Source organism: Coloeus monedula (assembly GCF_965178545.1).
Source record: "Coloeus monedula genome assembly, chromosome: 5".
In the NCBI taxonomy this organism is placed as follows: domain Eukaryota; kingdom Metazoa; phylum Chordata; class Aves; order Passeriformes; family Corvidae; genus Coloeus; species Coloeus monedula.
In genome coordinates, this window is record NC_138785.1 from 46,686,899 (window position 1) to 46,711,058 (window position 24,160).

The 24,160-nt window shown below is 35.9% G+C and overlaps 1 protein-coding gene across 1 annotated transcript in view; it reads left to right on the forward strand.

Moving 5' to 3' along the window:
• The window catches only part of DLC1 (DLC1 Rho GTPase activating protein), a gene marked incomplete at its 5' end in the record, with an annotated part of 203,640 nt that overhangs the window by 61,099 nt on the left and 118,381 nt on the right, over nt 1-24,160 (forward strand). The window contains one exon of the mRNA XM_082282373.1: nt 12,782-12,815. Within this exon, the coding sequence (XP_082138499.1) occupies nt 12,782-12,815 (34 nt within the window). The remainder of the gene's footprint in view (nt 1-12,781; nt 12,816-24,160) is intronic.

Here is a 24,160-nt window from a genome sequence, read left to right on the forward strand (position 1 = left end):
AAATCTACTGTGCCAGTCAGCAGACTAACTGCTTTTTAAAAAGCACCTCTTCTTTCCATGTGATGAAATGGGATTTGCAGCCTTTTAGAGTTTTTTGCACTATTGTAGCGGTCAGGAATATTTTCAAATGCATGTGAAAAATTGGTTCTAGAAGAGTTGAGTGTGAACATAAGATTCAGTCAAAAGTGTAATGGCAGAAAATGCTTCATACTTGTAATAGTCCCTCTTAATTAAAATACAGAAAAATTCAAACTCTCCTTACGGAACTGGTATTGGTATGAAAGCCAAAAGTGTACTTGGACTCTTGTGTGCTGTTTCCCTCTGGAAAGTTTTGAAAGCTTAGAAACTGTGAACTACATTTTTGTAATATGCCACGCAAAGTTTGGGAAAGTTGGAACAATTCAGGAAGAAACTGTGCTAGTAAGGCATGATCCTGGGGAAATACAGGAAATGCTCAGCACTTCACAGAATTGGACCCTCTTAGTACTCTCAGGGTCTGCAGTGCATCTGTCTGCAAGCCTGAGTGAGATTTTCATGGGAATAGCGTGGGAACACAGACATCGATGAGATACTTCTCTGCTCAGAAACCAAAAATAAAATTCAGAACAAAATAAATAGTGATCCTGAAAGAAGAGCAATTTTAGAACTTCTGGAAAAGGAAGGAGTTTAAAAGGGCTCTCTTCATAGTAAATGTAGCAATTAGTAAAAGTTTTAATAGAAATCCTGTGTTTGAAGAGTAGATTTTTATTACCTTTTATGCTTATTCATATTTGCCTACACAGAACTGTGTCTTTAAAAAGGAAATGGACACAACACAGACAGGAAGATTTTGAGCCAGGTTGCCTCAGCTTGAGGCTTCACTTACTGAAGTAATTGGCAAAGTTCCTACCACAGCTCTGTATTGTGCTGTGTAACAATTTCTTTTTTCCCATGAATTAGAAATGTATCATCTATAGAAAACAAAATTGTTTGGAATTCATGTTAGATAAATGAATGGCAGTATTGAATCATCTCCAACTTTTAAGTGCTCCATAAAAAGAGTTTACAAAATAAGGATTTTTCAGCCAGAGCATGTCCTTCACCAGCTATGGCTGGCCATTCTTTGAATACAAAATTATTATACCTGTCAATTAAGATAAAAATTGCAGTATCATTTTGTGGTGTATAAACCTGTGCCTACTCTAACTCTCACTGATTCTAACAATCAAGATCTTATAAACAACTGAACTAAAATATGGAACTTCTTACTGGAAAACATTTTGATATCAGAATGCAAGCTACAAAAATACAAAGCATGCAAGATCATTTAGAGTAGAAAAGTTTAGTAATTGTAAGAAAAAAATGTATATGTCCAAAAATAAGATTAACTTTTTTTACGTGTTAATCTTGCAAAATCCTACACTTTTATGCATGATGTGTACAAAAGTCTATCACGACAATCAGAATACTTGCAGAATTGGCTTTTTAAGCACTTGAAAGCTCCCAAACATTCCTTTTAATGATAAAGCATTATTACTTACATTTTAAAGATGAGAAAAATTAGATGTTTGTAAGATTCATAAGTGGCAAAAAAGATTGTCCAACTACTATTAAAGTTTTAGTAGCAAACCATGACTCCCCAGTAGTCTTGCTCTAAGAAAAGGAGTAACTAGTCTGCCAGCTTACCCATGCACTAAACTCATCCTAACTTTAACCTGCAGCATATATAGCTGATTATTAAGGTGTTGAATGGAACCCAGAATCCCCTGCAATCCTTTGCAAAACACCCCTCCTTCCTCCCAGGCTTTTAAAATATGTCAGCAGCATGAGCAAAACTTCACAGATGTATTTCCCTTGGTTTCTGTGTTTTTATGGCATCAGAGCTCCCAGCTTGGCAGATAATACCTGAGAATAAAATGCAATTACTGCAGAGACAGAAGACATGGAACGTGTGTGCTGTCTGTGCTGTTGTCTCTCCATGTAGGTACGTACTAGAAAATGTTAGTTCAGGGATTACTCAGTTGAACAAGGTGTTAAAAGACCCTGAAGACATGTAATAGGAGTTGATCATATCACAGACCTGGAGCAGTGGTCCTACTGGTAGCGCTTCCAGCTGAGGAAATTATATGGCAGATGAAACATATATTTCTCTGGTTTATTAATTGTTCCAGAATAACCAGGTATTGGGGGTTTTGAACAGAGGAAATTTGATACTCAGTTTGACCAGAGTTTAAATATTTAAATAGAAATGGATATAACTGTATATTTTTTCTCAAACGAAAAGAAAGGTGATTAGGTTGCAAGCATGTTAGCATACAACAGCTGTGTAGATGAATCTTTTGTTTTCCAAAGAGGTTTTTCAAGGGCTTGGGGTATTTTTTGGAGCTTTCATTTTTATATTTGGATTTTAAAAACTACTTTGCATCCTTTCCATAAGCTCTTTTTGGAGTCAAAGCTCCCATTTATTTTCAGAAAAAGAAAGTTCTCATGTTTACTTGTTATGAGGTTTTTTTTCTTTTTTCTCTCTTTTGGTTGTTTTCATACGGGCAATATCCTTTGAATTTTTTTGGAACTTAACTATATTGAAAGAAATAGGAATTCTTGAATTAACTAAAATGCCAATTTTCTACTTTTCACCCAAAACCTGTGGTGTTGATTTACTGACTCTGTCACCCATACCCTTGACAAATGTTTAAAGGTTAACAGACTAGGTATCCAGAGAGCAAAAGAATTCATTTCATTTCATCTCTTTTTCTCTTGGATGATCTAGAGATATACTGAGTTAGTAAAGTCACTGTATTGGTGTTTGGTTATTTTTAAGCTCAAGCTTGCTACACATGCATGTTGAAGCATGAACAAACTGAGATTCCAAGAATATGGTCAAATAAGCAAATGAGATCCCAGTAGCATATTTTATTTCCCTCCTTTATACCTCCACCTCCTGCCCAAGGTAAAACCACTGTCATCTTGTGTGCTACTAGTGCTTGGCATCTTTCTTCTCACTGTAAAAGAAAATAGGGTGGTTTATGTTAATCTATGTTTCTATATCTTTCAGTAAACCAAAATGAAATACAATAATTATAATTTTTATCAGGGTTGGTGATAACTTACTGAAATACATTAGTTTGACACTCTATTATTCTCAGTCCTACTACCTTGCAAAGTTTGATATACTCTTTTTCCATAATCTAACACCTCCCTGATGCTCCCAAACCCATCACTGTTTCTGTCTGGCATGCTACTCCTCTCCTGTCTCCATCATCTCACAATTAGCATCACTATTTTGTGACTCTGCAGCTTTCTGAGCAAACAACTGTGAGGTTCTGCAGAAAGTAAAGGTTTCATCATCATGGAAGAAATGTAACTTTTGTAGTAATTTATTCTTTTATGCCTGGAATAAAACTCAAGATCAAGAGCCTCCTGGAGGATCTGCTTTAGATCTTTTCCCAGCTGGTCTAACAAAAGTAGTATCCCAGTGACTGAATATACATGAGACTGTAAGCATCAATATTCATTCCAAAACATACATTTTGTGTTTTAAAAACTAGCTTCTTGGGGTTTGCTATTTTATTTAGTTAGTTAGAGAACTCCAAACAGTTGTAACAGCCTGCTGTAGCTAACAATGGGAAGAGGCTCTGCAGCTGGGATTATCTGCAGAGATTCAAGAGCGCAAACTCACACAGGATCAATCTTAATAAATCTCAGTAGTTGCTGCTCTCCCAGTAGGTGTCAGTTGCTGCAATGCTCTACCACTGATTTTCTTATGCAGAACATAAAGCTGGATGCAGCGAGGTCTCTTTGACCAGCATAAAAACTGATCCTTCACACATAATATTCCAGAAACTATTGCAGAGTTATGGCTGCTAACCTCAGTGATATCTGCATCCAGGAGAATAACATTAGTGGAATACAAAAATGTAGACAGCAATCAACCACTGGATTTGGTCTGAGTATCAGAAAGATCATTAGAATCAGATTGCTCACTTAAAAGGCTGATGATTTCTATAGCTAAGCTTTTTTCAATTGGCTCATGAAGATGCAGCATCAGTGCTATGATAGATTCTGGCACTTGTAGCCATGAGGTGAGCTTCCTCATTTTCATATCTGCACCCTTCAAAATTAGTAAGAGCTACTTGCTTTTCTCAGGATGAAGGACAAAAGACTCCTTTGTTTTCTCTGAGGTGGCTAAGGAAAGACAGGAATGGTATGATTCTGTTGGGTTTAAATTCCCTTTTTGTTCTACAAGTAGGTGCTCACAGGTGCTTTGTAACTTGGACTCATCATGTAACAATTTTTAGTTTCTATCATCACATGATACCATGATTTTTTTATTTACATGAAACATGTTCTAAGGTTATAAATTTTATATATAAGGAGAGAAGTAAAAGCTGAAATCACCTGGGCTTCCTGTCAGCCACATAGAAACATTCCTCAGATTTCAGGTCTTTAAGGAAAAATCACATTTGTAGACATTGCATGATGTTGAAACTAATAAGAAACATGAGACTAATTATCTTTATACTGTTGCCTTATAGACCTGCATGCCTTCTGGTTCCCAAATAGTTCAGTTTTGCCAATGTTGCAGGATTTATTCATACGTTTGTTATTGTAAAAGGTTTTATAAGATAAATATTAGCCAAAAAAGTTACTTGTGAGCTTGGGAAAAAAGCTCTCTGTGTAAATGAATTGTAATAGAACAACTGCCAATTGATGAAAAGCATGAGCACTCTTGGGGCTGCTCCAGTTCTAGACGTAGTGTGTCACATCTCAGCTTTGGTGTTAACATTCAAGTTATGTTTTCTTTAGGGAAGAGATACACATGTTTGGGGGAATGAAAGGAAGCACAGATTGTTATTATTACCAAAAGCTATATAAATGTTCCTTAACATGGAATTAAAATTTAACTGACCCCATTTTAAAATACTGTATGTCCATCCCAGAAAGTAGAGGGTAGTTTAAGTGAAAATCAAATTCCTTATTTTGTGAACTCCTGGGAAGTACCAAAAATAATTTTATTTAAACCTTTGCTTTTATTTCAACTTGAGTCCTTATATATAAAGAAGCTGAGGTCTAGCAATTGCTAATTTGAAAAAAAAAATCATAAGTTTTCACAAAATATGTGACAGTAAATCTTGGGGTATTTAGGAACCTGCAGATACTGCTGTGAAAACTTTAGTATCCCTATAGAGAAAGAAATTAATTCTTTACTATGGCCAAGCTCTACTTAATGGTCTGGACAAGCTGCAGACAGGCTTTTGTCCTGTCTGTCATATGAACCAGCTTCATGTGGTCCTGACAGATTTCAGAGCATTGGGAGCTTACCCGGATCTATGGAGAGTGATAAGACCAGACAGAGCACAAGACAGTTACCCTGCATCTTTGTTTTGTACTTCCATTCCAATGAGAGTCACACTCTGCCAGCTGAATGACGAAGACAGAGGAAATTATCAGACCACCCCAAATGAAGGCTCTTGGTAATGGCCTCACAGAAGGAGAGCTGCCAACCATCCAGCACTAACTAGAAGAGGTCTCTGTGCATGACCCGAGTGTCATAAAGAGGCTCGAGCAAACAGAAATATCTAGTCAGGAAACAAAGTAAGTGTGGAGAAGCATGCAGGCATGGAGGAGAACACATGCAGGCAAGCATACAGCTTTGTATTTCCATTACAATTAAATTCATAGTGTTGTCATAATCTTAGCCAGACACATCTGAATGTGACATTAATTTCTTTTTAAAAATGAGATAATTGATGCAGCTTTATTGTTGGGTGGATTTTAATTGCCTTCCGTTCTACTCTTCAGTAAAATTAAAGACCACAAAGAGGAAAGACCTGTCTAAATTCCCCTTCTGAAGCTAGTCTGTCATGAAAGTTGGTGATTTTATTTTTTCTCTTCCCTCACCCAGATGGAAAAAAAAATAAAATCGTCGGGAACGGAAAACTTAATTTTAAAAACAGCAAGTTTAATAAAATAATGTTTTGTAAATAAGTCTGAATTATAAACTAATAATTCTTGTTGTTTTTTCTATATTATTGCTACAATTTCTGTTCAACGCAAATACTAAAATATTATGGCACTTGAAATTAATTAGAATTTTTGAAAGGGTTTTCTACATGTTTACTCTCTTAATTTGATTCATTAGCATGAAAGGCTTTGGTTTCAAAGATCAGAATTTACCAGTAGAGATACTTACTCAGTATTTTGGTGTAATGGGGATATTACTGAGGAAATTCTGCTTATGGACTGCAGTATTTCCCAATTCCAAACCATCTGAATGATTGTGAATTTTTTTCTTTTGTAAAACAGCCCAGTTAATTTTTAATTACTACTTATCCAAATTAAGAAAATTGGAGCATACCTTCTAAATAAAATAAAATAAGAAGTCTATTTAAGAACTCCAGATTATACAGCACATGCTGTTTAATGATAAACTGAATAATGCTTAAAATTTGTTTTCTGACCGAGCATTTTTTGCCTCAGTTTTCAGGTACAAACTTCTTCTTGTTTAGTGGAATAGAGTTCTCTGTCATTTGGTTCATTATCCTTCCTTGGTAATTGTACATTGTGTTGATATTACCTCCTTTTATTCTTGTTAGAAGCTCAGTACATCATCCATATTTAGAGGATTTTAGATTTTTGTTTTGATCAGTTGAATAGAAAGAAGATAAGTGAGATATATCTCAATCTACATAGTTGTTTCTGATCTTAAAATCAATTATCCTCCCTAAAACATAAATATAACATTATTTTCTGTGTTTGCAGTCTTTGGAGGTTGATCTCTTTTCTGCTTCTATTGCAATATAAAGCTTCTAGTTTTATAGAATGGATTCAGTCTTGAAGCAAATAATTTCAGTGGAAACCACAATGTTTACTATTGCTATTTTTCATATCAGAAGCATCCACTAAGGTGAGAATTTAGACCATGATCTTTAATTGCAGGAATAAGAGGTGAATAACATAAAAGGGATTCCAAAAATAGGGTAGGGGATTTATAACATCTTAAGCTCAGCAATTGTGAGCTACCTGTGAAGGCTGGATTTTCTCTTTCTAGTCAAATCCCCATATGTTAATCTTTGCCCTGGAGTTTTCCTTTCACTTTGGGCAGTAAAAGATATTATTTCCTCATGCAAAATTGTAGAAAAATGCTTACAAATCAAGATGCATTGAATCATTAGCAAGGAAATTTTCCAGCATTTCTATTCAAATACCTGAAAAAAGCTGAATAGCTGACAGACCTTTAAGATGGAAGGACTTAATAAAATATCCATTGTTGGTTGGACGGCAGTAATAAAAATGTGATTCCAATGTAATGCCAAATGCACTTTATCTTCTGTAATAAAAAAATTTAAAAAGTGGATTTATTAACTTTTAAATAGAGATGCTATATCTTTTTTTGTAAAACTGAAATATAGAGACATTCCAATGTTTTTATGAGATACTACAACAATAAATAGATGTAACTGGATAATTTCTTCAGAAATACTATGATACATGTTCCTCCACAATAACTAGCCTGCTTATACAAATATTTGCCACCTAGGGCAGCCCTTTGCAAATGTGTCAGTCATGATAGAGCTGTTTATGTTATGTGAGTGCAAGAAACCAAAACAAAATCTACTTTAATTCTAATCATAGTGGCTTTCTCTGCAGGTTTGGAGTCAGTATACAAGTAATGTAGCTTTGCCTACAATTAAAGGAGAGCCCAGCTCTGTTCAGGTCAGACTGGGTGTACCTCAAGTTTTTACAGTGGCAGTCTTGCAGCTCAGCATACCCTCACCACTGCTCCCAAACACGATGCTTTGCAGATGATGCCTCTTGCTTTCACCACCAAGACACTGCACATATTTATTGACTATACCACTTCTAATCTGGAAAGCTATGGTTCTAATTTTTTATCCAAGGTCAGAGATGAAATATGTGAATTTTGACACTATAATGGAAGGAATCTCATTTGGAGGGTGCAGAGGGATTCTCTCTTTCCTTATTTCATAGTGAAGAACCTCTCATGGCAAAAATGAATGGTTTCTCTTGGAAATTATGGGCTTTTGTTTTCATATTTATTATTCTGTTAAAATTTTCTTGAAACCAGAAGAACATTTTGCTTGGGTCAAACAAAATTTTAATTTGTGCAAAATTTTTATTTTAAGTTCTGATTTACCAGAATTTTCACCATTTCTTTTTCTTGCTGGAAGACACCTTTTCCACCAAACTGAATACCACCATCCAATAAAATTCACAGGAAGTGGCTATTTAACCCGGTATTACTAGGTAATAATATCTATATGGTCAAGGTAACAGCAATTTTAAAGAAAAATGTCCAATATGTGTTCAAAATGTACAGCACAGCTTCACCAAGGACAAATTCTACCTGACCAGCCTAGCTGACTGCAATAGAATGACTACATCAGTGGGCAAGGAGAGGGCTACAGATGTCATTTATCTGGATTTCTGTAACTCCTTTGATTTGTGTGTCCCCCAGAATCCTTCTCTCTACGTTGGAGATAGATGGATTTGATGGTTGGATCGTTTGGTGGGTAAGGAATTTGCTGGATGGTTGCATCCAGAGGGTAGTGGTCAATGTCCCAGTGGACATCAGTGATAAACAGTGTCCCTCAGGGGTCTGTATTGGGACCAGCGCTGTTTAATGTCTTCATCAACAACACAGGCTGTAGAATTGGGTGCACCCTCAGCAAGGTTGCAGACTACACCAAGCTGAGTGGTGCTGTTGATACACCTGAGGGACGGGATCCCATCCAGAGGGACCAGGGCAAGCTTGATGACTGGGTCCATGGGAACTTCATGAGGTTCAAAAGACCATGTGCAAAGTCCTGCACTTGGGGCAACCCCTGGTATGAACACAGGCTGGGGAATGGACAGATCAGAGCAGTCCTGCCAAGAAGGACTTGGGGGAGTTCATGGATGAGAAGCTGGACATGAGCCAGCCATGAGACAATCTTGGGCTGCATCCAAAGCAGCATGGGCAGCAGAGTGAAGAAGGGCATTCTTCCCCTCTGCTCTGGTGAGACCCCACCTGGAGGACTGTGTCCAGCTCTGTGGTCCCCAGCAGAGGAAGCATATGGAAGGGCTGGAGTCCAGACAGTGGCCATGAGGATGGTCAGCGGGCTGGAGTACCTCTCCCGTGAGGAAAGGTTGAGGAAAGGCTGGGATTGTTCCACATGGAGAAGAGAAAGCCTCATTGTGGCCTAAAGTACCTAAAAGGGACTTGTAAGAAAGATGAGGGCACATTATTTGGCAGGGCAATGGTAATAAAGTGAAAAGAGGGTCAATTTAGATTAGATATGAGGAAGAATTTTTTTACAGTGAAGATGGTGAAACACTGACAACTGGCACATTGCCCAGAGAGGTGGTAGATGCCCCGTCCCTGGAAACATTCAAGGTCAGGTTGGACTGTGCTCTGAGCAACCTGATCTAGTTGAAGATGTCCCTGCTCATTGCAGAGAAGTGACCTTTAAATGACCCTGCTAGCCCAAACTATTCTATGATTCTATAATTCTATAGTGTCCTACATACACTTTACAGTCATATTTGCGCACATATTTTCAATGACACAGTTGCAATATGCTAAGGATGTACACAAAAAAATTCATATAACATTTCAAATAAGATTTTCATAATTTAAAAATCCCATCCTCTAATTTAAAAGAAAAAGCTGCATATATTTCAGCAGTGGTCTGGTTTTTTTCCTCTTTTTCTCTCCTTTTTTATTTCCTCTTCTTTCTTGGGGCTGCTAAGAGCACATACTGTTAGAAACATAGAGAGAAGTGTGACTTTGGGAGATATTTGTTGAAATCTTTGAAGGGTAGGCATCTGCTTTTTTCTAAAACACGTGATCTGATCATGCAGAAATTGTTAGTCCAATTCTTCAGTTCTGCGAGGAGAGTGAGAAATAATGTGAAGTTACAGTGAACCCATCTGGTCAAGCAGGAAAATCCAGTTTAATTGCTCCATTGCCAGAAATGTTAAATCACTTCCTGGGAATGCAATTCATTTGGAACATATGGAACTCATTGGAAGGTCTCCAGTGAATTCAAAACTGTACTGAAGATGAGAGCATTTCTCATAAGTAACAATCATGTTTTCCCACTGGGCAGCATGTAAGCAGCATGTGTAGCTGTGTTAACAAAAAACTAAACAATAGGAGGACTGTCTGAGATCTTGTTCAACAATATTTGCTCATGGTTTACTTTATTTTAAATTTTCAAGAGATGCAATGTCCATTTAGGCTTCTTTCTTTCAGCATTTGAGCAGCAATAGAATGTGCGGATGGAACTTTTAGCTCATTTTACATCTTAATTCAGAAGCACTGCACTCTGTTTAGAAAACAGATATTTGAAAGCACTCTACCTCACTCTACCTTTCAGTTTTCTGGAACTTACAATGCTTCTTCATTTTACTTAACAGAAGTATAAATATTGTGGCTTCCCCATCTGCCCTGAGGCTTGATGATTTTATGTATTTCCTGCTACAGTTTTTTACCTGGGTTAAATCCACTAAACACTAGCAACCTTTAAGACTGCCATCTAACAAATTCATTAAAATATAAATTTCACTGTAAATCAACATGTTTTAATGATCATTGATTAGAAATATTGTATATTTCCAGGAAATAAATAGAGGTGACAAATGGCATTATTAACAACTGATTAATCTGATTAATCTATTAATCTAATTAAATCTGATATGCCAATATGAACAAAAATCTACATGTTAATGTGAATGATGATGACAGCTGTTTAGGAAGAGTTCATCCAGGTTAAAGGCACTGCCAGTGACTCGCAGTGCAATTATAAACATGATAAAAGCCCATTTAAGTCTGTCATAAAGCCACCAGCAAATTATCTTCTCCACTTGTCATTGTTGTATCCCCATTGAGTCTTGTAACTGCTTCCCCTGAGCTGTTCATCTTGGCTTTGCATTTTAGACCTTCCAGAGGCTGTCCCCATCAAACTGTTATCTCTTTTCCATGACACAGCTTATGATTTCAGTGCAGACATTCTTGGTTTCCACATCATCAGCCATCTGAATGTTGTTCTCTAAGCTTTTCTTATCAAAAGAAGATCCCTTCTTTTGATAAGAAAATCATACCTTTTCTAGCTAACAAACTCAACATTAAAGTGTGATATTAGCCTGTCCCCATCTTTCCTTCTTTTGTCCTGACCCTCTCATTTGATTCACACTAATGTTTCCTCATTCTTTCTTGTGCCATTAAGGGGTTTTTTTCCTGTTTGCTTATTTCTCACCTTCTCCTCACTACAAAGTTGTCTTTACAAATTTCCTCCTTGGACTAATGTGAATAGTGAATCTGAGGTTTTCATTCTTATTTTCTTAATTATCTTAGCCAGTGTAACCACTTAAGTCTGGGAAAGAGAAGAAAAATACATACTCATTTTCAAAATTATATCAGCTTTTTATAAAAATTAACATATGATACATTTTTCTTTCTTTGAAACTGAGACCTGGATTCACTCTGTGATTTTATTGGTTTTTGTCATGTTAATTTTCCTCAGTCTATGGAAATTAATAACTTTGTTGCATTACTGGTCCTTCTTCTGAACAAATATATGCTTGTATAATGCAAGAAAAATGCTTTTCCAGCAAAAGGCTATTGTTGGTTTGAGTAATATTAGTCTGATCTGATTGTATAATATTTTTGAATGTCAAAATCAAACAACACACATTTAGCCAGCAAGAGTACAGGTGAAAAAGAAAGAATCACAAAGGCATATATTAATGCCTGTCATCTAAGACATGTTCTAGTTGAAATTTTGTTGAAATTTTATGCAGAAAATGCTATGAAACACTACTGTATATAGCAGGACAAATAAAATCCTGAAATTAAATTTTCAAAGTCTGTTTTGAGAAATTCTACAGCAAGTCTGAAGTTGGTTGTTTTGTTATTTCTGTTCATCTCTCCCCTTTTACTTTGAATCTGCAGCAGGAAAATCTGCTGAATAAAGACTAGACTAACATAAGTGAAAAGGATGTAAAATTGATACCTTAGCTCATGTGGCAGTTCTGCATACATTGCATACACAATCAGATTTATCATCTAGACTTGCCTTTATGCTATGAGCACATTTTAAAATTCTTTTTATGTGTTTGATATATAAATTTCACTTTACTGTTAATTCAATCTATAACTGCATTTTTTCTAGGGAAAATGCTCTCAGAAAGTTCTTCTATATTAGTCTGAAAGAAAAGGATAATATGAAAAAATTCTACATCTATTGCAAAAAAAAGAGATGTCTCATGCAATTTTCCAAGCCCAGAAACAATTATAGCCAATATGAAATCAATTCTATTACTTGTCTCTGAAAATTTATATAAAAAGTAAGAAACTGGTCTATTATAGAACAACACATATTTGAGCCTGCAGAATAAAGATTTGGCATTTCAGTCTAATCTTCAGCCACACAGATTTTGTCTTCCTCCCTCAAAACTATTAAGTAATTTCCCAGAGGAATTTTGTGATCATGTGTTCTAGGATGATTATTTCAAAATGTGATCATAGGAGTATCTTATTAACACCATCTCCTCCCTTCTCTCCTTCCTGGTTCTTTCTAACGGTAATTAGTTTCACAATAGATTATAAGACACTCAAATGGGAAGTGTATGTTTCTCTCCAGAGTGCTTGACACGGTGAGAAGCCAGTTTTTTCCAGACCTTCTAGACACTCACAAAATTTACCCCAAGATTTCATAGTGTTTCCCTAATATTACTGGTATTCCCTGAATATTCCCTAACATTTTTTAATAGTGGTATCTTCTTTGTTTTCTTTCAGGCTATGCCAGTTATTTCAGAGAAGGAGAAGGCTGGTGAGTAAATATTTACTCGTTTTCTCATTTCCTTGTTGTATTTGTTTTTGGAATACCCTGTTACTTAACTAAGTGATGAAAGACAGGCTTCAGCTGTGGGCTTTCAAATGTATAGCATTACAGATCGGACCAATGTCTGCGTAAAGGCTATTTGTTGTTTCCTGAATAGGGTAATTTCTCTTCCTAAAAAGCAGTCCAGTTTTCTGTGTCATATAAATAAGGATGTTTGAAACTGTCCTACAAAGTTGAATTGCAGTTGCTCCTTACATGTCAGTATTCCTGTAGTTACTAACTTGTTATTTGGTGTTAACATCTACTATGAATTATTTGATGTCTCAATCAACAAACATGGGTGCAAATGGGCTTTCTCAAGTCAGTGGAATTTGCCTTTTGACTTGGTGTAACCTTTACTGTCTGTCGTTAAATATGGCAAGAAATTTCAGTTACCTGGAGTATTCCACTGGAGATAGTAACATTTGTTTTGGCTAAATACTTCTAGAATATTGAAAAATCGTTTTTCTGATGTTTTCTGTTATACGTGTCGTCTGAACACTGAATGTGCTTTGGTGTTGGGATGTGAAATCTATTACTGATGGCCTGCTAGACACTGTCAAATGGATGTATTCTTGTGAAAAACACTAGAGAACACTCCACTCAGCACTATAGCTCTCAAGATTCTCTGTCAGTTGCTTGTCTTCAATTTTAATTGATAGTTTGCTACTGTACTTTGAATATAGCTTGAAAAATACCTCAAAATACCCAAGTTCCACCTGGCACTCAGATTTATGTCTGATTTTTGTTGGTGATGTTTTCTTGTATTAACCTGGTTCAGGCTGTTTCTTTTCTTTTGCTTATTAAAGAAGAGGAATAGGTTAAAAAATCTGTTTGAGAGAAAATCTACAGTAACAATCAGTACTTTAAAAGCTATGGAGCTGTCTGCTCAGGATGTTGCTACTTTAGCTATTAAAGTTCAGAAATAATTCCCAAACTGTGACCCTGACCCTTATTTAATAAGATTTTTCTTTATAGATTTCACAGGCAGCATTATTCGGTGTTTCTTTTTCTGAGGCAGTTCATATTTGGTCACATCTTCTAAATTATGTCAAAATATGCAAACTGATTATAACTGGCCTTACCATTTGAAGCTAATTTCAAATAAAACTAAAAGATCTATGCTTACTTCTTTGGTGTGAAAATTACCTATAATGTCAGTGTTGGTAATCATATAAAATAAATGTATTTTTGACACACACTTTATAACCTGTACATATGTATATGAGTTTCTCTCTCTTTTCCTTCTTTCTGGTCAGACTTTTGTGCTATGTTTTTCTGTGGACAGTATTACATTTAATTATACAGATATTAAGTGGAACTTCATTCCGCAGGAAATCAGTTTGCTGACATTTCCATGCACATGAGCACAAGCTAGACTGAGAATGAATATGTGGTTGCCTTTTAATCAGTTTGGGCATTTCTTTAACTCCACAGCTCAGGAGTTCCTGAGGCTATGATGGGTTATTTTGCAATATTAAGCATTCATGAGGGAGGTGATTATTAAAGTCAGGCCTAGTCACTTGGTTCCAGGGGCAGTAAGTGCTATTCTAGTTAAATACAATTGGACCTTGAATCAGACATTCAGATCCCATGCTTTGCAATGTAACTTGCTGATGTTTGATCATTGCTGCTGTCACTTCACCAGAATGACATTACCTATAGTCATGAATGACAAAGATATACATAAGGTGTGAAAGCCTTCAAAAAAGAATATCACATACTTGCATGTCTGCTGTAAGAGAACAAAAGAAATACTAGTGTTGATATTTATTTGGAAATACCAACAATCTAAAGCTTTCTACTTTATACTCACAAGCGAACTAAAATATATCACAAAATATTGCAGAACAAAAAGAAGTTGTTGTTTATTTTATTACTGCAAAGCTAATAACATCATAGGCAAAGAGATTGAATAGCATTGTATTACAATCGGATTGAAATGAACTCAAAATTTCTAGTGAAACAGCTTTTCTCATTTTGAGAATTTGAACTAATATTCTCTGGTATGCCCCTCTTTTCTACTTACTACTATTTGGTTACCTCTGGGACTGGAGTAAGAAATAAAATAAAGTAGAAAGGCTTTTATTCCAGTGTTTCTGGTTTAGAAATTTTATATATAAAATAAAAAAACTGTTTTTACAAGACCTTCTATTCTGTAGACTCCAGATACTTTGATATTTTCAAATGCTTTTCCTATAGGCAACCAAACATTTAGATCCTTAAATGGACTAAGCTGCCTAAGCAGCTTAGAAGTTCACACATTACTGATTGTGTTTATAGCATTTTTTAATCCTTGAAATTAAATATTTTTTTTCGATTTTATATATTTTCCAACACGCAGTAAATTTTGACATCAAATGCAAACTCCGTAAAATGAATACTTATTGAAAATAAAATAAACACTCATACCATTTTTAGATTTGGAGCAAAGCCAAACATCTGAAAACATTGCTGCTTTTGTCAATTAATAACTCAAGAGTTGCATAACAAATTTATTTTTTTAATAGTGGAAAGCGCAGTAAAACATGCAATTGCAAAGTGCCTTTGGCAAAAATCTATAAATGATCAGTATATTGAGCAGAACATTGGTCATGCCTAGACATGCACACAATTGCTTCCACTTGTGTGAATTAGGGCATTGTAAATGATATACTGTGGCATCAGCTATTTCTGAGTAATGCATTTTTAAGAAGTCTCAATATTGTTGACATTTCTGGCAATGTTGAAAAAAATAACTCTCAAAACAACATTTTGAGGCAGAAGTTACGATCAAGCAGTATTCACAGTCAGAGAAAATGATGGCTCAAGCCAAGAGATGACTCAGGGCTAGTAATGTTGGCACCTACCTTAAGAATGCAAGCCAGAAACCAGATTCAAAACACTGTATTTTCAGATTCATCTGTTTTTCTTTTGAGTAAATTATGTATTTGCATACCTTTACTCACCTTGCTGACTGTAGTGATTTATATTCTCAAATTCTGCCCAAAAACTATGAAGAAATTTGAAGGATGGAGAATTTATCACACCTGTCAATAATGGAGGTGTCTGTGTCAGGGTTTGTAGTGTTGACTCCATTTATATTAAATAATCAGCATCTGAACCTTTGGATCACATGGCTGTATATCAGCATCTGTTTTACTGACATGAATCACATATGAGACTTCATGAATGGTATTGGTTAACTCTCCACTAACTGTAGATTCAAGATGGCTCCTGACACAGATGCCAATATTCCGTACAATGAATCCACTGTGAGCATCCTAATTCAAGGCTAACTCCATTTCTGGAGCAGTAGTCTCAAAACAAACGTGAAGTGACTTTAAGCCAGTATTAGAATTATTGCCTAAGTCTCTTTGTGTACCTGCTTCATGCTTTCCCAATTTATCCTCAAATATTTGTACAGAATAGTGAACTCCGTGACTTAGAAACATTGCTACAACAGAGCCAGTGGGAAAGGTAGAGTAAATATCCACATCTGGTCACAGACAAGAACAGCTGGCTTCTCTTGAGGTGATGAAACTATGTGCTATCAATAAACAGGACAGAAGGTTTAGTCTAGCCCTAAACAAATTTTAAATAAATATTAACACCATTGGTCCATAATGCTCAGCATTATAATAAATAATTTTTTTCCTGTGCGTAAGACAACTGCCCTGTGGTAATTTTTTGTTGAGTATACATTTAGAATAGCTGCTGCTCTAAAAGTAAAAAAAGTTATTTAAAGTGAGAGCAATTGAACATGCTTTTGAGTTTTCATGATTCTACCAAAATATTCCCTTGTGCTTTAAAAATATACTGTGGAGAAAGTGCACAACCTCTTTGGGTAAATCTCAGTATTCTCTCTAACTAGTAGGTTAGAGAGATCTACTTCAGCACAAATAAAAGTGTCAGACCTTGATATGTAGGAGAAGAGATTTGATAGCCCATTTCACATCTGTGTTTTGTTGATCAGCAAGCCAACAAGAGGATAAAACATGAAGCACAGTAAAAAATAGCAGCCTCAGTGTATCTCTGGCCAGCATACAGTGTTTGAAATCTCCCCAGTGTTAGTATTACAGTATGGGCCTAGCAGTGAACAAGCGTTTTTTTTTTTTTGTCCTGCATCTAGCCCAGATTTCTGGTAGAGACACTATTTAATAAAATATTGTTCTTTGGTGTTAATTTTCCTGGTTGTCTTTTGATTCAGAAGGAAGGCAAATACACGGAGGATTAAAGGGACCTTAATGGCAGGGTTTTTCCTCTCACAGACTCTAATTGTCTGTGTCAGGCAGCAGAGGACACTTGGTGCTCAGCTCCCGTGGTGAGATGAGCAGCAGAACAGGAGGTGATGGAGTGATGACAAGGTGGGTCGGGCTGTCTGTGAGAACTCACAGCAGGAGGACCTGGAAAATCCAGTAGCGACAGGTTCACTATCATGTAACAAGGCACATAAAAAACCAGCTGCTTGGCACATTAGGTGGAGGTCTTTTTATTTAATCTAACTTAACTGCAGCTCTAATCAAAAGGGAAAAACAATAAAATCTTAACTAGATTTTACAAACATATTCTAGATCCAGAGAAATCAATTTTTTCTGCAAGCAGTGTTCACTAGATGCTGTTTTCATAAAGTCATTAAGGGCTCATCCATATATAAGTTGTTTTGAACCCATAGCAAACATTAAAAAATTCAGTTTGACTGGCTACAGGATATCAGTTTCTGCATAACCTGGAGAGAAATACAAGGTAATTGGCACAGTTACTAGCTTTTTGGCTGCCTTACTTACTTACTCTTGCCAGTATTGTAGAATAAACCGGGCAAAATGAATTACTAATTGTTCCATTTAGCAAGTGTTTTATCTGGTTTTATTAGAATAGTCTTACTAGAGTTTTTGTGAGACCTTAGTATGAAGTACCAGTTTCTAGTTAGGTAATCCTTCTTTTATTGTCGATATTGCAACAGTTATAAAATTTGGTGTTTGCTGTCTAAATAACAATGTCAGGTGAGCACTCACACTTCAATCTGTCATACTGGAAAACAGTTATAGAAGCTCTGCCAGAAAATGCATGGATGGCTGCCAAACACTAATAGATGCTAATAGATATATTTTTATTCTGCTGCTATTTATTTCATTACTAGAAAATATGATGATGCCAATAGATACCAAAAGCTGACCTTTCATTATAAGATTCCTAATCATTTTTAGTTGTTTAGTTTTCTTTATTTTTTTTCTAAATGCAGTAAAATAGCTGATGTCAGGATTTTTGGTATTTGATTTTTAGTGGCTTATTAACCACACACTTGTGTAGTTGTTCTTCTGAATAAGTTACTTCATTTTTAAAAGTCACATCATATTCACTGTATGCACATGGACATAAACATATAAACTTTAAAATCCACATAGCACTGTGTGAAGCCAAAGGTGCTGTTGCCACTTTCTTTGAGTTTTGGAGGAAACAGTAGGCCCTAGGGCAGCAACTTTCCTATGAAAATCCCCTTTAAACCATGCTAAATGCACTAGAAGCAGGATGATGCCTAAAACTCTTCATGGTAACCTCTAGTATATTACTTTTGTTAGTCTTAAAGAGTGAAGGGTAGGGTCAGGTAGTGTGAACGTGCTCTGAGGAAAGCCAGTGGTAAGAAGGCTGTGTACCCTTGGAGAAGGACACAAAAGTTCAGGTACCAGCCTGGACAGAAAAACAGGTGTTTTGTGGAAGGCTAAAACAACTTCCATTAAAAAAATAATAATGATTAAGTACATCTGCAGTATCTGGGAACTAGCAGAACCTGTTTTGCATCAAATTCCTAAACCAGCTTCTGCTTTCTTTCTCCACCTGATTTGTGGAGAAAGTATGGGTCATCAGTATGGACCTGCTTTTACATTTTTTAGAAGAGCTTCTTGAATCAAAATATGCCATTGTTACTTCAAAGGCATTTAATTTTCTTCATATCTTTAATATAATCTCATTTATTTGCATCTTTAAAAGCTTAGATAAAGAAGCTTAACTGAATTATTTCAGGCTAATAACAAGGATAGGCCATTATTTTTGCATTGTATTATACATACATATACTTTATCATACACATTAGAGTTTTTTTAACTATAATATCTTTCTAGACTCTTTGATGATTTTGCTAATTTTGGAAACAACTTTAAATATTTCTTTGACAAACGTTCAAATGTAATTTTTCATTTTAGAGGAGACAAGCTGTGCCTAAGTGCCTTATATTCCTGTGATGAGCAATCAAGTTTTGATTTTCTGATGGTTTAATGTCTTTTCTTAAGTAATAAAATTACCTTATTCAAATCAAGCTATTTCCCTGATAGGATTAAAACTTTATATAATAACAGCTGAGTGATTGCTGCTGCCAGCTATCATGCTAAGTCTTTCAATCCAATGTCTTTTTAAGGCCTGTACTTTCCTATTTAAGGCAAGTTGTTTTTATCACAGAAATTAAGTGATTATAAAAAACCCCAAGCATTAGCATTGAATTATTTTAAAGATATTTGACATTAATAATATTTCATCACAGATTGATAAATGTAAGAACATATAACAGACTTCATGACCTATTAGTGACGTAGAGTTAAACAGAGAATAACTCTCTTCAAGGAGACCTTTGGAGATTCTTTCTCCAACCTTCTGTTCAAGCAGGCCAGCCCTGAGTTCATACAAGGTTGCTCAAGTCTTTTTCCAGTCCAGTCTTGAAAACTTCCAAGAACGGAGCCTGTGCAATCTCTGTAGTTAAGTGTTCTGCTGCAGTACTGTCTCCATGGAGGAGACACTTTTCCTGATGTCCAGCTTGGTCCTTCCTGGTTTCAGCTTATGCCTCTTGTCTCTTCTCTTTTCATCCTCACATGCACAATATAAAGAGCCCAGCTCCATCAGCTTGTTTCCCTACTATGAAGTCCTGGGGAGCTGCTGGTAGGACCCCAAAAGCCATCTTTGCAGGCTGAACAAGTCCTGCAGCCTCAGCTCACAGGCCAAGTGATCCAGACCCTGACCCGCTTGGTGGCCACCCCCTGCACTTTTTCCCTTTTATCAATGTTTTTTTTCTGTTGGGAGTATCCTGAAACTGGACTCACTGTTGCAGATGTGGTCTCACAAGCACTGCACAGAGAGGGATAATCCCTTCCCTCTATCTACAGGCCTTGCTTTTATTGATACATCCCAGGCTGCTGCCAGCTCAGTTTCCTGCCAGGGCACGCTGCTGGCTCATGTGCAGCTCACTGTCTTCCAGCACCCCAGGGCCTTTTCCATAGAGCTGCTCTCCAGCCAGTTTATTATCATTTATTTATCCACCCTTAGAGACTGTAAAATCCCAACTTATGAACAAAAACATTGTGAAAATTGTGCTCTTTGTTGTCAAAACAGAAAATACAGCAGGAGACCCAAGAATTTTTTACTTTCAGACAATTCAATTTTGTATTACATTAAAAGTAATTATAATATGTTCAGATTTTAGACCACCAAACAGACTGTAAACTGGTACTCAGTATATTCTGGCTAGTGTCATATTCTGGTTAGTGTCATATAATTAATTTTAATCAAGTGGCTTCTCAGCATAAAGTTAAGTATCAGTTACACAGTGACTCAGTAGCATTTATATTACCCAGGCCACACGGTGGTCCCCTTTTGAACTGGACATCAGAAACATTCTAAAAGAGGTAGTCCCTGAGAAAAATTTCTTTTAAATCAAAGCGAACATGATCAAGTTGTTCTTCCTCTCCTTTTTTGGCTATAATAAGAGTAACAGAGAATGGTGATAACCAATTAATCAAGTTATTTCTAGGCTAATTTCGTTCAGGTTGAGTTCATGGCAAAGACATGTGCTGATTCAAATGAAATAGAAATTAGTTCACTTGGTCCTAATTGATACTGACATGCAGTCATCAGGTTGTGGTTTCCAAAGCAGTGATGATTTGGAAATTAGGTGGTGGTCTTTCTTTTTCAGTGTCCAGAATAGAGGCAGCATCTGCAAAGCTGAGGTGCCTGCAGCCAAATTTTAAAATTAACTTTTGACTACATTTTAATAGTTATTTAGGTACCTGAAGATGAAAAACAAGCTCTCTGTGACACCTGCTAACTGTGCACCAAAGCCCAGCCAAGTTTACTTCTGGGCAGTAAAGTCTGCACATGGCACAAAATCATGATGACACCTAGCCATTTCTGAAAAAATTAAGATGCCCTTCTTTACTTCTTTGAGTTCTTAGACAACATTCGAAACATCTGTACTACATTATGGTCCTGTGTTCATATTTGAAAATAGGACTTGAACTACTAAGTGGTTTCAGAGTTGTTGAAGATGAACCAAGAAGAGCCTGAACAATTTTAAACCAAATTTAATATGAAGAGCTTAGAGTACTTAAAAAAGTGTGAAGATAACTTCTCTTTTTTCATCTGTTAAAACAGAAACCCTTCTGTGGTTTTGGAAAATTATTTCAGTCCCAAATCACTGGAACATGTTTTTTGTTGCTTATGCACTTGAGGTACTCGCATGCTCACTTTACTAGAGTAAAAAGTTGCTATTCAAAAATTCTTAGGGAAAAGAGAGAGGTCTTTTATGTTTGATGAGAAGACATGATTGTTTACATTTTTCTAAGGCCATGCTGAAAACTCAGGTGAGAGACACCCAAAAGCACACTTTGGATTAGGCACACCTGGAGGCAAAATGTCCTCCTGATACGGAACCATCCTTGGCAGGACAGTGATAGGGCTGGATGTAACTGCAGTGTCACAGGTTGCTCAGAATGGGGTTTTTTTTTTCCTAGTTGGAAATTTTGACCTGTGCTCTGAATGTCTCCTGCTATAGCAAGTGGTGTTTGAGAGAATTGTGGCTTCTGCCACAAATAAATATTGTGTTCAGCCTGAGCAACTAGAGCTTTTATTGTCTATAATCTGAAAGATACCAACTACACTGACAAAAAGTGTTTTCCATTATCCTGAAGATTTTAAATAGCTTGTGGTATCTAGTCGTCAAGTTTAACCATTTTCTCAAATCTTCTCTGCCAATACTCTTGTAAAATTAAATTGCTTTTGCACATATCAGGAAATGGCAATCAAATCAAATGCTGATTCTCTATAATGTGGTAGATGCCAATGGTCTTTAAAATGCACCAGTGTGCAATTCTTATATGCAAAGTCAGTCACTTGCCTCATGCTTTATTACCTCTGTCAATCTACCTCTGTGTTAATTTTGACTATTATTGAATTTCCCCTTCATGACATTTTAGGAAAGAATTGGATAACTACTTGAAATGGTTGCTTAGCTGCATTTATTTGTAATATGAGTATTACAAATAAAGAAATCACTGAAAAAAAGTTTATTGATGGACAAAACTGCCAAATGATCTCTAAACCATAAATCTGCAAGGAGTTATTCCTGCAGGTAATAATTCTAGTAACATGAATTTGGACACAGTTTGGAAGTAGAAATTTGCTAAATCCCAGTCTAAAATGATTTCTCTGAAATTTCCTCTGTGAATATTCTCTTAATTCAATTGGTAGCTCATTAATTTAAATCCAAGTCTATTCTGGATTGAATTGCACCTGCTGCTGTACTTTGGCTTAAAAGAAGAGGAAATATTTGGTAACCAGTTCCAGAGGGTTAGCCAGGTATATCATGTCTCAGTAACTGCCTATGAGCAGAATTGAAAGGCAAAGAAGAAAGTAACCATGGATTTTAATACATGTCAAAATACAGGCTTGAAATTAGAGAAGAGCATTTGAAATATCTGTTAAAAGCAAGGAAAATAATTAAATAAACCACAACATCCTCTAGGCAGGTGTCTAATTTACAATGTCATCCCAGAATGTGTTTTCACATTGCAAGGAAGAAAAAGAAAGACTGAGACTTTTGTCAAGAATTTATCTATCAGTTGATCGACACAGAATACTGTTTACAGAACAACCCATCCATACACTAGAAAGATATTTCTCATGTAGTTACCATGGGAGGCTCTCGAAACAGGGATGAAACTCCAGAATGCTCAGAGAATGCCAAGGCTTTGTTTTCGTGGAATAGCTCCCACTAACTCTTTGAGTGGAATAACATTTTTTGTGTGCAAGGCTCTGCTGCACATTTGTAACTGATATACAAAACTTTAGCATGTGTATCAAGTTAATCAATTTTATCAGGTATAAATTCATGATTGTCAGTGAATTTGTGACTGGAAAATGAAAACTATATAGTTGTCCTAAAATTTCTTTCCTCCTTTTAGAAGATCTCAGATTTTTATACAGATTGCCCTTGGGAATTAAGTCTAGCCCTGTATTTTGAACCATGGATCCAGCCTAGAATTTCTAGGAAAAATGTCTTTTAGCAGCCATTCAATGAGCTGTTGCAGGATCAGACAATAACAACGGATGGTGGAGAAGACACTGTCTCTGGCAAACTAGTTAGAGCAGGATTTTCTTCTCCTAGCTTGTAAGTGGTACTGGCTTTTTCAGTCACAGATTGAATACCTGCCATTTCTTTCAACAGCCAAAGTTTTTGCACCTCATCTTTTTTTTGTCCCACAGGACAATAGCTTTCCATGTTTGATCACTCTTTGTTGATAAACACTTGATTTTTATGTGCAATTGCTTGTCTCTTCTTGTAAAAGAATGAGAGGACATCAAATAGAGGTGGCAGATTCAAAGCAAACAGGGGAGGCAATCTAGAACTGAGCTATGGAGCTCCTCACCTCAGTAGATTGCTGATGCTAAAGTTGTACATAGATTTAGAAGTCTAGACAAACTAGTAACAGAGAAATTGATTAGTATAACAATTTCATCGGTAAAATTTAAAACAGTTCTTACCAATGCCTTTTGTAGGACTTACACAAATCATAACCCTCTATATACCAAGTCAAAACTTGCCTAGAATTCCAAATTAGTAATGCAATACATCATCTAAATATTGAGTTCAATTTTAATGGGTCAAAACCAGTATTTTGTAGTAAAAATATACTGAATATTCAGTCCTAATATGTACACTGAATATACTTTTATTGCATGGATGTTTCTTTTGTTTTCCCCCAGGAAATAGTACCAACTACTCATCATTAAATTAAGAATCCTGTGTAACTTATACAGCAACTGCAAAAGACATCTGCATGTTAGGAAACATTCTATCAAAAGTTAGAGGGATCTTAAAATTTGCAGAAAACCAATCAATGATCAGAATAAAGCAAGTCAATGCAATTATTCAGCTTAATAAATAACAAAGAGAAAAAGTATGAGTGTATGTCATAAGAATATAAAAACACAAACATAACCAAAGAACATATAAAAAACTGTAAAAATAGATATATATTTTACAGTTGTAATCA